Consider the following 12,454-nt stretch of genomic DNA (forward strand, 5'->3'; position numbering starts at 1 on the left):
CTTTTAGGTAGTTGTAGAGAGTGATAAGGTCTCCTCTCAGCCTCCTCTTCTCTAGACTAAACAACCCCAGCTCCCTCAGCCACTCCTCATAAGACCTGTGCTCCAGATCCTTCCCCAGCTTTGTTGCCCTTCTCTGCTGCTGGTATGGACTCAGATGCAGACCAATATGATCAAGCTCAATATGCCTCAATTACACACTTTTATACAGAGCTCTTGCAGATTTGGCAGTTACTAATTGGATACAATGATTTTAAAATCCTAAAAACAAAGTTACTATTGGATAACTTTAGTCCTGGGAATGGGACCCTTAAAATTACTTAGTCATGCTGATTATTTACCTTCAGTTCCTCCTTATCTCAATCACATTCTGTATAATTGCTTTCTTTCTCATCCCTTGCAGGTGTTATTTTCTCCTGTAGTAGAAATCAACTACATGAGGACTTTCTTCTAAAAAAGGTTCCCACAAACATGAGTATTCTTCTTCTAAAACAGTTCTCACAAACATAAGTATTTTTCTTCTAAAAGGGTTCCCACACTTCTCTGGACCTGCTCCAGCACCTCAACGTCCTTCTTGTGCTGAGGGGCCCAAAACTGAACACAGGATTCAAGGTGCGGCCTCACCAGTGCCGAGTACAGGGGCACAATCACTTCCCTAGTCCTGCTGGTCACACTATTTCTGATGCTATTTATATGGCAGTAGAAGCCCTCTTTTCAGGTTTAATATCTTCCACCATCATCACAAGCACTGATTTTTTTATCTGAACCAGATTCAGATGACTTTCTTATTAAAAATAAAAGCAGCATGGTACCTGATCTGTTATGCAGTTCTCCTCCATGCCTGTTAATTCCTGCAATGTTATTTGATCCACCAGAAGAATGGGGAGAATGGTTGAAGTTGTTGGAATTTGAAGGAGATGCAGGTCTTCTTGCAAATGCTGGTAATTTGACTGGCCTAGTACCTTTGCTAACAGATGTCTGGAAGACAAAAAGAAAAATAATTTTCATCTTTCTGATTTGAGCAAAACAAAGATCAAACTTCAGCTGCTATTGTACGTATTCTAAGTTCTAAAACTTCCACTGAAGAACAAAAGGGATATCAGAAATAATCTTATTTTACGTCTACAAATACACCGAATATGTATTTATATAAACATATATATATTGAATATATATATTGAACAAATGAAATTACACCATAATGAAGACAATAATTCTTCTTAACCTTTAGCCAACACAAAATGAGCATAAACGATGCACCTGATATACGATATACACAGTATTACAAGCGGGGGCTACGGGGGGGGAGTAATTACATGTGAAATTTATTTCCTGCAGAATCATGGTTTTGTCTCTCCCATCTTACAGAACAGCTACCACCTACTTCTCAGCCATCATCTCCCTGCTTCTTACTAACTAAGCTGCAACAAGTGACATGAACTTTCTCTCTTCTGGTTGCATTTTCATATCCTCTTTAATCTAAACATCTACCTGCACCATTTTGGTGACTATTATTAACTGAGGCAGTAATAATCCAGCTATAAGCCAGTCAAATCCTCAGCCACATCCACATCCTCCTTCAATTCTTTTGCTTTCACACCACTGGCCACTGCCAACCATCTGACATATGGCTCTTGCAACTCAGCTTTTTCATGTTTCTTATCCTGTTGCTCAAAACACTTCTCCCAACTCTGATTTACTAGGTTTCTCTCCTTCTCCCTATTCCCTTAGAAAAGCCCATCTTTCGCCTCAGAAGGATCAATGGCTAGACCCCTCCTACTTCCCCTGCTCATCACTTTATATACAGGTGCCAATTATCCAGTTATGTTATTACAACCATCTTTTTTAGGATGATGCACAAACATTTACCTTCCTGTGATTTATTATTTCCCTTGTAATACTCCACTTTATTCCACCTAAATCACCTCTACGGGTATTAAGCTAACTTTCACTTAAAAAAGGAAGACAAAAAATTCCTCCTAAAATGTCTTCATTGTCCCATTTCTAGAACTGACATCAAATACAGTTCTGGATTAGTAAAATAAACTCTTCTCTAGAACTGGCTATTACAGTCTAAAGTCAGGGGAGTAAGCATTTCTCCTTTTTCTCCTACTATGAAAACAAAGGTTGTCGAGGTTGTTTTGCTTCCTGTCTCAAGACAAACGAGCTACTTTCATTTTGTTTTGTGTTTTCACTTAAAGCATTGTAGAATCAGGCAAGGTCCTTCTATAAAGAAAATAGAATTTATTCAGACTTTTTCCCTTTTCACAAAACTTGCACTTTAAGGCTGTATGCCTTCAAGCCCACCCAATCACTAACTGCTACAATTTTATCTATTACTTATCTTTCAGAATGTTATGTCTGTATATTTATGTCTCACTGATATTTCTTCCCTCCCCTCCTAGTTCCTAAAAATTGAAGAACTTTCATTCTTTTCTTCTACCTCTAGTCTTCCTTCAAACCAGAGCAGTTTCTGACACACTCCAGTGACTGTGCCTACTCTGGCAACTAAAATATATAGGTGGAACCAGCAGCCACTTTGGCAGTTTGCAGCAAATTCATTAGGGCTCGACTTTATTCTGGTTAACAGCAAACAAGTAATTTCATTTCATACAAAACTTTTGTTTAACTTATATTCCTTCCATAAAGAGGTGCATTATTCCTAAACAGCAGAGCTTAAAAGGACAAGCCATTACTGAGACAGTGGGTTTAAAGTAATTTCTAATCAGAAATACAGTGTGGTTCACCAGTCAGCATGACCTGGACGTAACATAGTACTTTCGTACACATTTTGTTAGCTTACTATATCAGAGTTCCCACTGCTGTTAAAATCGTGCTTGATCACTCTCTGTGGCCAGGCAGTTCTCATCTGTTCAGCTTTGCCATCTTTGCTGATTCGCGTTCGGTCAGAATTCCAAAGCTCAAAACTTGAGGGCGGTAAGAAAGGCGGTATCACTGCTTTCAGTTTATCACTGGGCAGTCTGGTAAATGGAGCACTACTTCTCAACTGAGAAATGGAAAAAAAGAAATAGAAAAAGAAAAGAGCCTCTTCTTAAGAAAGATTACTGGGAGCCGATTATATAGTTTCAAAACTGTAAGTTAAATAAAAAGACAGAGACAAATGCATTTTTAAACACAATAAAATTGAAACAAGATGAAAAAGTAGTATTTGTGAAGATGTACAGAGATAACAGAGGAATCCAATGGACATTCTGGCACCTGTCAGTATGCTCATTCATTTAATACAATAAATATAGTTCATTAAGTGGTGGAAAAGCTTCCTTCATTGGCCTGAATCATTTCAAAATTATTTTAACAGGAACATTAATAATGAATTTCCAAAGAAATAACAAGGCAGTCCTCTCTGCATTCCCAGATAGGACACCTGGAAACAGTGAACGTCTGCCTATTCCTGCTAAAGTATTCTCCAGAAAGAGAAAAAAAACAACACAACTGATTTAGCTCCCTGGAGTTCTGTCAGTTAGTCACATCAAAAGTTACTCAGTCTTCTTAAAAAAGGACATAAAGTATAACTGGACAAATTTAATGACATACCCAGGGAGTAAGCTGTAGGCAAATTTAAAGCCACAGCACAACAAAATAAGAAATAGAATAATAGAAATAAACATCCCAAACTAAGTATTTCATGGTTGCCTCTGTATGCAGTTTCTCACTTTCAACTGCACCGTGTTCTATACATGTCTTCCTCACAGCATATACTGCTAGTCAGCAACCTAATCAGCTGTTTCATCTATTTTACTAATTCATTGCTGATCATACAAAGATACGGATAACTCTTGAAAAAAGTCAGTACTTGTCAACAGCTTCCATATCATACTACCTGTAGTACCTCCTAGTCTAAGAGCTACTGACATATCAGTCTGTCAGCTCCTGTCTAGAGACTATCAACAAATGATAGCTCTCTTTCTAATGGTGACTACAATAGGAGGTAAAAAAAAAAAAATGGGAGCTGCATGACCTTCTGAATTGGGCTGAACATACCAAGAACACTGCAACATACCATGGTGGTCAATAATTCATCATCTTTTCCTCCTTTTGCAGTGTTTACACCTGAAAAATATATAAATGATGTTGTATTGTTTGTTTACACACCCCTACTTTTTTCTGAAGGATGGCTTATCGTTTTCAAACATTCAACAGCTTTGCCCTCAGCAAGCACACAGAGTCAGGTTTTCCAGTGGCACTGTCAGGTACCTAAATTAAAGTTAAGCCTATAGTCTTATTTCACATCACAAGCTGTGAGGGTTTTCAATGGAGAGCTGTACAATTTCAGTAGATGTGCTTTATGATTTGGGCTTTCTAATTTATCTTTTTTCTCAGAATTATTTGTTTAAATAAATTGGTTTTCATTACATAAATTAGTTTATCAAAGGTACTAACAACTTCGAGTGACTTGTCTCTACTGCCCAATTTAATGGGGCTTGCTGCAGAACAGAAACGTTGTTAGATTAGCATTTTCCTGCTTTTAAACTCAGCAGCAGTACAGTCAGGAGTACAAATGTGCCTCTTTCTATATACTACAGATACATCATGTATCTCTTCAGTTACATTACACTAAATAAAACCTAACCCAATAAATTAGAAATAGTATTATCTTGACTACCCCACAAGAGCTTACTTCCCATAAGACAACTCTGGCTTTACCAGTAGCTTTGTTATTTGTGATCCAAGCTGTAGCAGCATCAAGGTTTCCAGAGGTGTCCATATCACTCTGTGAAACTGCTTTTATGGTGGAATTTAATGACGGTTCAGGCTCATCAGGAAAAGGAACAAACTGATTGGAAGGAAATCCATGGCGCAATGTCTGAGTCAACTTCAGCTTGCGGAATCGATTGGACATCCTGCTCCACCAGGACTAGATTGATAAGAGACAAGAATTTAGTTCCAACTAAAAAACAAAAGAGGAAAAGAAATGTACAATTAAGTAATCCTTATAGCAGTGATAAATCTGTCAAGGAGTTTTTAATACAAACTACAAAGGCAATGTCAAAGTGGTTTGCAATTATCAACAGAATCCTTCATAATAATTTGTATGCATAAGATTAATCTCTTTCCTTATTTTTCATCTGGCAAATGCCTTACAATATTTTTCCACACTATCTGGAAAGACAAGGTAGATAAAAGTAATTTTAATAGGAATTTTTTATAGCTACATGGCAAATGTTTAATCTTCCCATTAACTTCCAATTTCACCATCTATTCTTACACTCTCTGACATCAATGAACTGCCATGAACACTTTCTGCTTTTCAGAGGTGTGCATGGAAGTTTATTTGATCTGCATGAAAGCCTCTCCTTAAGATTTTCAAAATCAGTAGCAAAACGGGAAGAGTTTTGGTAGTACTCCTGTCAAACTAAAGATCCACAGTCCATACAGTGCTGATATACAGATAACTTAAACCCTGCCGGACTGGAAAGTCTATAAACTGAAAAAGAGCAAGACAAGGAAATACCAGCTGTGAAAACAACACAAACCTTAAGACTACTGCATCTACAATCTCTATCCACACATGTATCACATATGTGGAGACCATTACATGAGAGGACCATCTTTCCTCTAAATATTTACAGACTTACACATTTTTACAGGCAGACAGTGCAAGATGCTTCAAGTATATCACAAGACATTTCTCTAGACTATACGAGACCTACAGGCTATATTAAAGACCACCTGTGCAATCTGTATTAAAGATTATGTCACTTGTACATAAATCAATCAGATTATAATATCTTCTGAACATTTCTTAGTAAAGCTTCTCCTCTATCCGAAACACTTAAAAATAATAAAGTAATGTGAAAGTGATGATACTTCATCACGGCAGCTTTATGTGATATCCAATCCAGATAACACATTTTCCAGTTTACTCTTTATTCCTAGCCATTTCTTCTAACCATACATACTCCCTTCTCTCCTTGACATTTAACATTTTTCAACTGCTTACCAATATATGTCTTCCCAACTATCATACAGTAGAAATAAGTAATACAAAGTGTAAACTTATTCCCTGTAAATCAATCCTTCTAGGAGATGATTGTTAAAAAGATCTTAAGTCTGCATAGAGCATTAGTAATGGGCAGAGTTCTCAGACCTTTGTATCTCTTTCGAGCCATAACTAATAAAGATTTACACTACTTTCAGCAATAAAGACCTCATGGAAAAAGGTGAGGGAGACAAATAGTTCCAAGAAACCAATAAAAACAGCACAGTTCAGCATTTATTCACCTTCCAAAAGGAATTGAAAGGGCAAAAACATCCATCTAGTTTTAACACAGAGTGCAATGAACCTACAAAAGAGACTGCTTGCACAATGTGGTCTGTTTGTTACAAGACCAAGCTAGCTTCAGTGAACAACAAGATCACTTTTCATTTCCTAACATCTTTGTTACTCTTCTTCACACTGCTTCTGCATATGCTCGCACCACAAATTAATCAAAAATGGACTAACAGTCACTATGCTACCATATAAAAAACTATTGCTCTCTGGCAAGAAGGGAATGATAGCAGAGAGGTTCATCTTGTCCTCTAGTGTTCACAGTATAGTGGTCTGAGCTCTGGAGTTTCCGGTCTGCAGAAGGTTATGGCCTCTCCATATACCCACACATCTACAGAAGCTGGAATAAATGGCTTTAAACTAGACTGAAGCAATCAAGTAACAAAAATACATCTGTGGTTAAAAATAGTGCTTATCAAAAGGCTGAAATCTAGTAACAATGGAAGAAAGCAATGGTATCAAAGAACAGAAGAATGATGTTGCCACTTGAGAAATACCTTAGACATTTGTAACAATATCAGGAATGAAAGAGTAAGGGGAAGAACTGGAAATCTCTGCCCTTAAACAACTTTAATCTAAAAAATAAACTGAATGAGATAATTCACACTGCTTTAATACTGACATGAGACCATAACTTGCTGAAGAAGAACAGGCAGAAAGAAAAGAGAGGAAATGGAATTTCTGTATACGGAAAAAGCACAACTTTGTTTTGAAGTCCACAAACTGGTGAGAAACAAAGTAGTTAACACTCCTTTTGTGAAAGGGGTAAAAGAATGAGATCATGGCTATCCACTACATAATCAGTAGGAAAAGGAACAACGGCCTGTATTATGCCTTAATTACATATAAAAGAAACACACAACAAAATAAAAAGTTTACTAGCTAATGATAAAAGCGATCAAACAGGAGACACAGAAAAGAGCCTACTGGTAATCAGGTATTTTAGTATGAATACCCTTAACAGGATGAAGGTAGAAATATATGTGCATTTGCTTAGCAGACAGAGAATATTTAAATGAGCTTACATGAATTAAAACCAGACAAGACTGATTAAAATTACCCTAGAGTAATTATAGACAACATGACCTCTGAACAAATATTAATTATTTTTAAGACAAGTTAATAGGATGGAAGAAGTTACAGAAATCAGACAAAAGGCAAATACATAATCACCCTTACCCCAAAGAGGAAAATACGAAAATTTACCTGCCAAAAAGCTTAACTAGAAAAGATATAATTGAAAAAACAAATCCCCATAACACATCCACTCCAATTTCAAAGAAAATAAAAAAAAAGCCACGAGTTTAAGAACAGTCTACTAAAATTGGAATACATTTGGATTTTAAATGCAGATTTAAAATTAAGATCAAAATCAAAATTCAGTTCTGAACTTACGAATATGGTACCTTCCACTACTTAATTATGAGATCTATGTCTAGGTACTGAAATGCTTTGATATAAACTCTTTCTTTAAAGTCTTCCCTTTGCTTTGCTATCTGACAAAAATAAAAACTGAACACATACTACATTTCACAAAAACAGGAAGCAACCACCACCCCCCAAAAATAACTCAAGCAGTTACATATTACATCTAAAGTACTTCTTAGCAATTACTTTCTCTGTTTCATACATTACCGGAAACAATACACTGGTTATTTATTAAGAGTGAATATATTTACCTTTAGACCTCCTTTGTCATCTGGCAACACTGGCACATTCAAGGATTGCCTACTTCTAGAACAAGGCAATGATGACCTGTTATTCAGTTTATTCTTGTCTTTGTTTACTTGCATGCATGCTGATGCCAGTAACCGTACAAGCTCTGTATCTAAAAGAAAACAAATTAAAGTAGTATTTAGTCTGTTTTCTTTCCCAAATTATGACTGATATACTGACGCTTTCCCTATAAGTCCCATATAAGTAGTAATTGATCTACGTCTCAAACATGAATCAGATGAATCCCCAAAATCTTCTTTCTTGGCCTACATTTCCCATCCCTTCTCCCCACACAGCGGGCTGCCGTCTTACCATCAGCTCTCTAAAGGTATTCATCAATATAAATGATTCTGACTGAATAGCATGCTTAGTCATGTGTGACCAAGTGAACTGCCTCCTCTCACACTTTGTAGAACGATATTGTGATGCTCCCTTTTCTCACCTGACACAGAAGAGAGTAGAGAAAAATGAATATTCTTTCTTCAAGCGTAGGTCGCAAAAAAGAAACTTGAAATTGAATCCCAAAGAGAAAGGAGATGTTCAGCCTGGACAATGAAGGGACTGAAAAGACAGAGTAAGAAAAAAGGTGGACAAAAAGCAAGAAAGAAAGAATGGAAGAGGAAGAAAAAGGAACAAGTATGAGATGAGGACAGGGAAGCAAAAAAAATATTCTGTAAAACTGCATTTTATACCGGAGTCAGGAAAGACTTTCAGAAGGGCAGGCAGAACCGACCTAAATATTCCTCTTGCTGAACCGGTAACGAGACAAACTATGCTGGCCTACAAGAAGTTAGTTATGAGAATAAAATATTCACTGTACCAATTTCCTAAAGTTTCATACTACTAGTGATCTACTTTTGACAAAGGAAAGGTATCTGCTAGCGAAAACACTATAATGAGTAATGCAGAGAAAACAAACATTAAATCCATCAGCAGTAGTGTTTTTTGGCTTCAGATAAAGCAATTCAGGTACCAGGCAAGGTTAACAGTAACAAATCGCATAGGTTAAAACTACAAAACTAAATGTGTTTCACTGAAGCCTCCCCAAAACATGCTGCCTTCTTCTAAAGCACTCTCATAAAAACAACCTGAACCCTGAAGTGTGATATATTAACAGCCTTTACTGACCTAGCGTGAGGTTCATCCAGGAATTCACTAGTTTTGTTATGATTGTACTGTCTTTGTCCTGTCCCTTTGCTGCTGTTTACTGAGTGGACATTTCTAGCTCCAGTTGATAGCTCTGTGCTAATGACACTACAGAACACCTAGGCCACCACAGTCAAATGCCACTGAACTGCTCTAGTGACACCAATAACACATTCTGGAGAATCTTCAAACACAAAGGCAAGAGGTATGTGCAAAATCTGTTATGCCATAAATGTATACACTCATCTAACCAACTAACTCAAAACCCACCATTTTCAGGCAGCATCCATTCTTGGTCCAGTCCATCACGGACCTCAGAGGATACTGCCGAGAAACTTCAATGTATTTTCTAGATCCGAAGGGATGTTTATCTGCTTATGTTGTACGTTTCCTCAGTGTTCTTGGAAATAACATACCTGGATCATTCAGCAACATTATCAGGTCAAAAGCTGTGTATCCATTTTTTGCACGAAGATTGACGTCAGCTCCTTGATTTAACAAATACTTTACAACGTCTTTGTTTCTTTACGGGAAGAAAAAAGGCATTGCTCAAGTTAACAAAAAAAAGAAAAATAAAATTCTAATACTCCATTTTCATCCTTTTATACCATTGCTCAACAATTAAGAGATCAGAGTTTTACCTTTTCTACAGCTAAGTCTAATTTTGTCCACAAGCTATTCGGAAGGTCCCATGATTCCACTGTCAGTCACTGTTCACTCACTATGAATTACACTAATCAACATGCAGAAAGTGATTCTAAAAACCCTAATTTGAACTGTCAGTTTCCTAAGTCGAGCCTTTAGAACTGACTCTGGAATTTGTTGCCGAACACCTTCCCAACAGAAGGCCATTAATTCAGGTCAGTCCAGTAGTCACGTACAACATTACTAATAATTCAACACAACTTCATGTCCAGAACAGGCAAGAAATCGCATATAAAAAAGCCAAATTAACTGAAGATAATTTATAAACTCTAAACAGTACGCCACTTAATTAGAGATATAAATTACATAAATAAGAAGGCACATTATCACTTCCTTGAGCTGTTTAAAATGCAAAACCAATCAGTATTTAATGATAACCAACACAAACGCCTTCCAACAAAAGGTCATAAAAGCTAGTTGCATAAAAGGAACTCACCATCCCATTCCCATGAGCCCCTCTCCCCTCCCGTTCACCTGAATAAATAAGCAGAACTTGCCTTGTGAGTTAAAAACAATACTGTAATTCAGCCTACAAAATAAGTGAGCAGACCACAAAGCTAGGGAAAATACATTTAATACAAGACTCCTCTTGAGCAGAGACTGATCTTGTATAAAAACAAACTCTGACATGCATAAGCAACACAGAACAAAAATGTTCTTAAGTAGCAATAGGTGACTGCAAACTCTCATGCTGAAGCTGACAAATATCTCAACTGCTCCACCTCAGAGTGTTACTTCTCACTTACAAAGTTTTCACTTCTGAACTCACTCCAGAGAAAATCAACCTAAAATGGAGGACGAACGTTCCCCCTCTCTTCTAACAAAAATTCTGCTTATCCCCACCACAGCTTCTCTGCATACTTCCCTTTACTTCCTTAAAACTGTGTCATCCCCCACATCCTGCTTTCCAGTCCTGCACCTTGAGGGCACACAGAGATGCATTCAGTTACTGCCCCTGGCTCACACAGACGTTGCCTGCTCCCTCCTTCAAACCAGAGGCTCTCCAGACAACTGTTGCTCCTAAGAAAGGGGTAAGCTGAGACTCTGCAGAGGCTACAGGTTTTGAGTTGTTACAAAATTTTCCAACTGACCCGTGCCAACCAAGGAGAAAGGCTAGGACACAAAGCACAGAACTACCAGGGTAAATACTTACTCATGCACATGAGGTGTCCCAGCCAAACTGGGGCACTCCAAATGTGGTTTTACACAGGGTTCTTGTACCCTTCAAGCATTTAGGTACAACACGATTTGACTAATCACTAACACTCACACTACTGATTACTACTGATAGTAAAACTTCCCAAAGCAACTGTATTTATGCATCATTCTTGCTGCGTGTCTATTCATCCAGTTTTTCCTGCAGTCAGTCTTGCTATCATTACTTAGCTATGACACCAGACAATACTAAGAGGGTTTCAAAGACGTGTTAGAGGAGCTATGATGCCAGTGTTATCTTGGTTGACTAGGGGTAACTTTTATCCTTCATGGACAGCTCTAAGCTTCCAAAAAGCCAAGTCCTTACTTCTAGGGCTGGGATGTCCTTCTGGTCCTTCACACTGAGCTGGCATCCTTTAGTTTGCTTTATTTAAGCATGATCAACAGCAGTGAGGAAGCAGAGAATTTAATCTTATGTAGGTCCCAGGAACTGCTTCAGAACATTTTCACAAAGCAATGACAACTTGACATCCTGTTCTTCCCATTTGTTGCACTTTCATAGTCCAACAAGATCTGTTGACTAAAAATAAAAGCTGGAGCAGAATATCTGTGGTTGTACAATTAATGTAAGCATTACCAGGCAGTGAAGCGAATCTTCACCTTCCCAAGGGCCTCACCTACAACAACAGAGAAAAGTTCACTTTCCTGAACTGAATATCCTGTATTCTGACAATGCCAAGTATATGACAGAGATCACACGTAAAGTATCAGGCCAATTTCTGGGGTCAGACTCTTCAGTGCCTACCTGCATTTATACAGGAGCTTTACAGAAAATGACAACCAGTTTTCCACTGGGCACATTTCAGAAAATTCAATGAAAACTAAAGGCTGAATAGGGGAACAGAATGCTTTTAAAACTGGAAAATGCACATTCAAGTGTGATTGCCTTGAAGTTTCACAACTTGATGTAGGCCTACACCAGAAACATGGTGGGACAAGTCTCATAGCTGGAGTGCTGCAATGGATGGCTAGAAGCTCTTCAGAAGGGATCGGCAAGGAAGGAGAGGAGGTGGGGTGGCTCTGTATGTTAGGGGGTGTTTTGATTGTACAGAAATCGAGGATTGTGAAGATAAATTTGAATGCTTATGGGTAAGAATGAGGGGAAGGGCTAACAAGGCTGATATCCTGCCGGGAGTGTGTTATAGGCCACCCTCCCAGCAGGAGGAAGCAGATGAGGCATTCTATAAGCAGCTGGCAGAAGTCTCGTGATCGCTCCCACTTGTTCTTGTGGGAGACTTCAACTTGGCAGACATCTGCTGGAAATACAACACAGCGGAAAAGAAACAGTCTAGGAGATTCTTGGAGTGTGTGGAAGATAACTTCCTGACGCAGCTGGTAAGTGAGCCTACCAGGAGAGGTGTCTCGCTTGACCTGCTGTTCACA

At 38.0% G+C, this 12,454-nt stretch overlaps 1 protein-coding gene across 1 annotated transcript in view; it reads right to left on the reverse strand.

Moving 5' to 3' along the window:
* The window catches only part of ANKS6 (ankyrin repeat and sterile alpha motif domain containing 6), a gene marked incomplete at its 5' end in the record, with an annotated part of 27,843 nt that extends 18,169 nt beyond the window's left edge, over positions 1-9,674 (reverse strand). Inside the window, 6 exons of the mRNA XM_010073818.1 lie at positions 810-975; positions 2,801-3,004; positions 4,019-4,068; positions 4,663-4,873; positions 7,969-8,117; positions 9,568-9,674. Coding sequence (XP_010072120.1) covers positions 810-975; positions 2,801-3,004; positions 4,019-4,068; positions 4,663-4,873; positions 7,969-8,117; positions 9,568-9,674 — 887 coding nt within the window. The remainder of the gene's footprint in view (positions 1-809; positions 976-2,800; positions 3,005-4,018; positions 4,069-4,662; positions 4,874-7,968; positions 8,118-9,567) is intronic.
* Between the last annotated feature and the right edge of the window lie 2,780 nt (positions 9,675-12,454).

This window comes from Pterocles gutturalis, unplaced genomic scaffold (genome assembly GCF_000699245.1).
Source record: "Pterocles gutturalis isolate BGI_N339 unplaced genomic scaffold, ASM69924v1 scaffold43137, whole genome shotgun sequence".
Lineage (NCBI taxonomy): Eukaryota > Metazoa > Chordata > Aves > Pterocliformes > Pteroclidae > Pterocles > Pterocles gutturalis.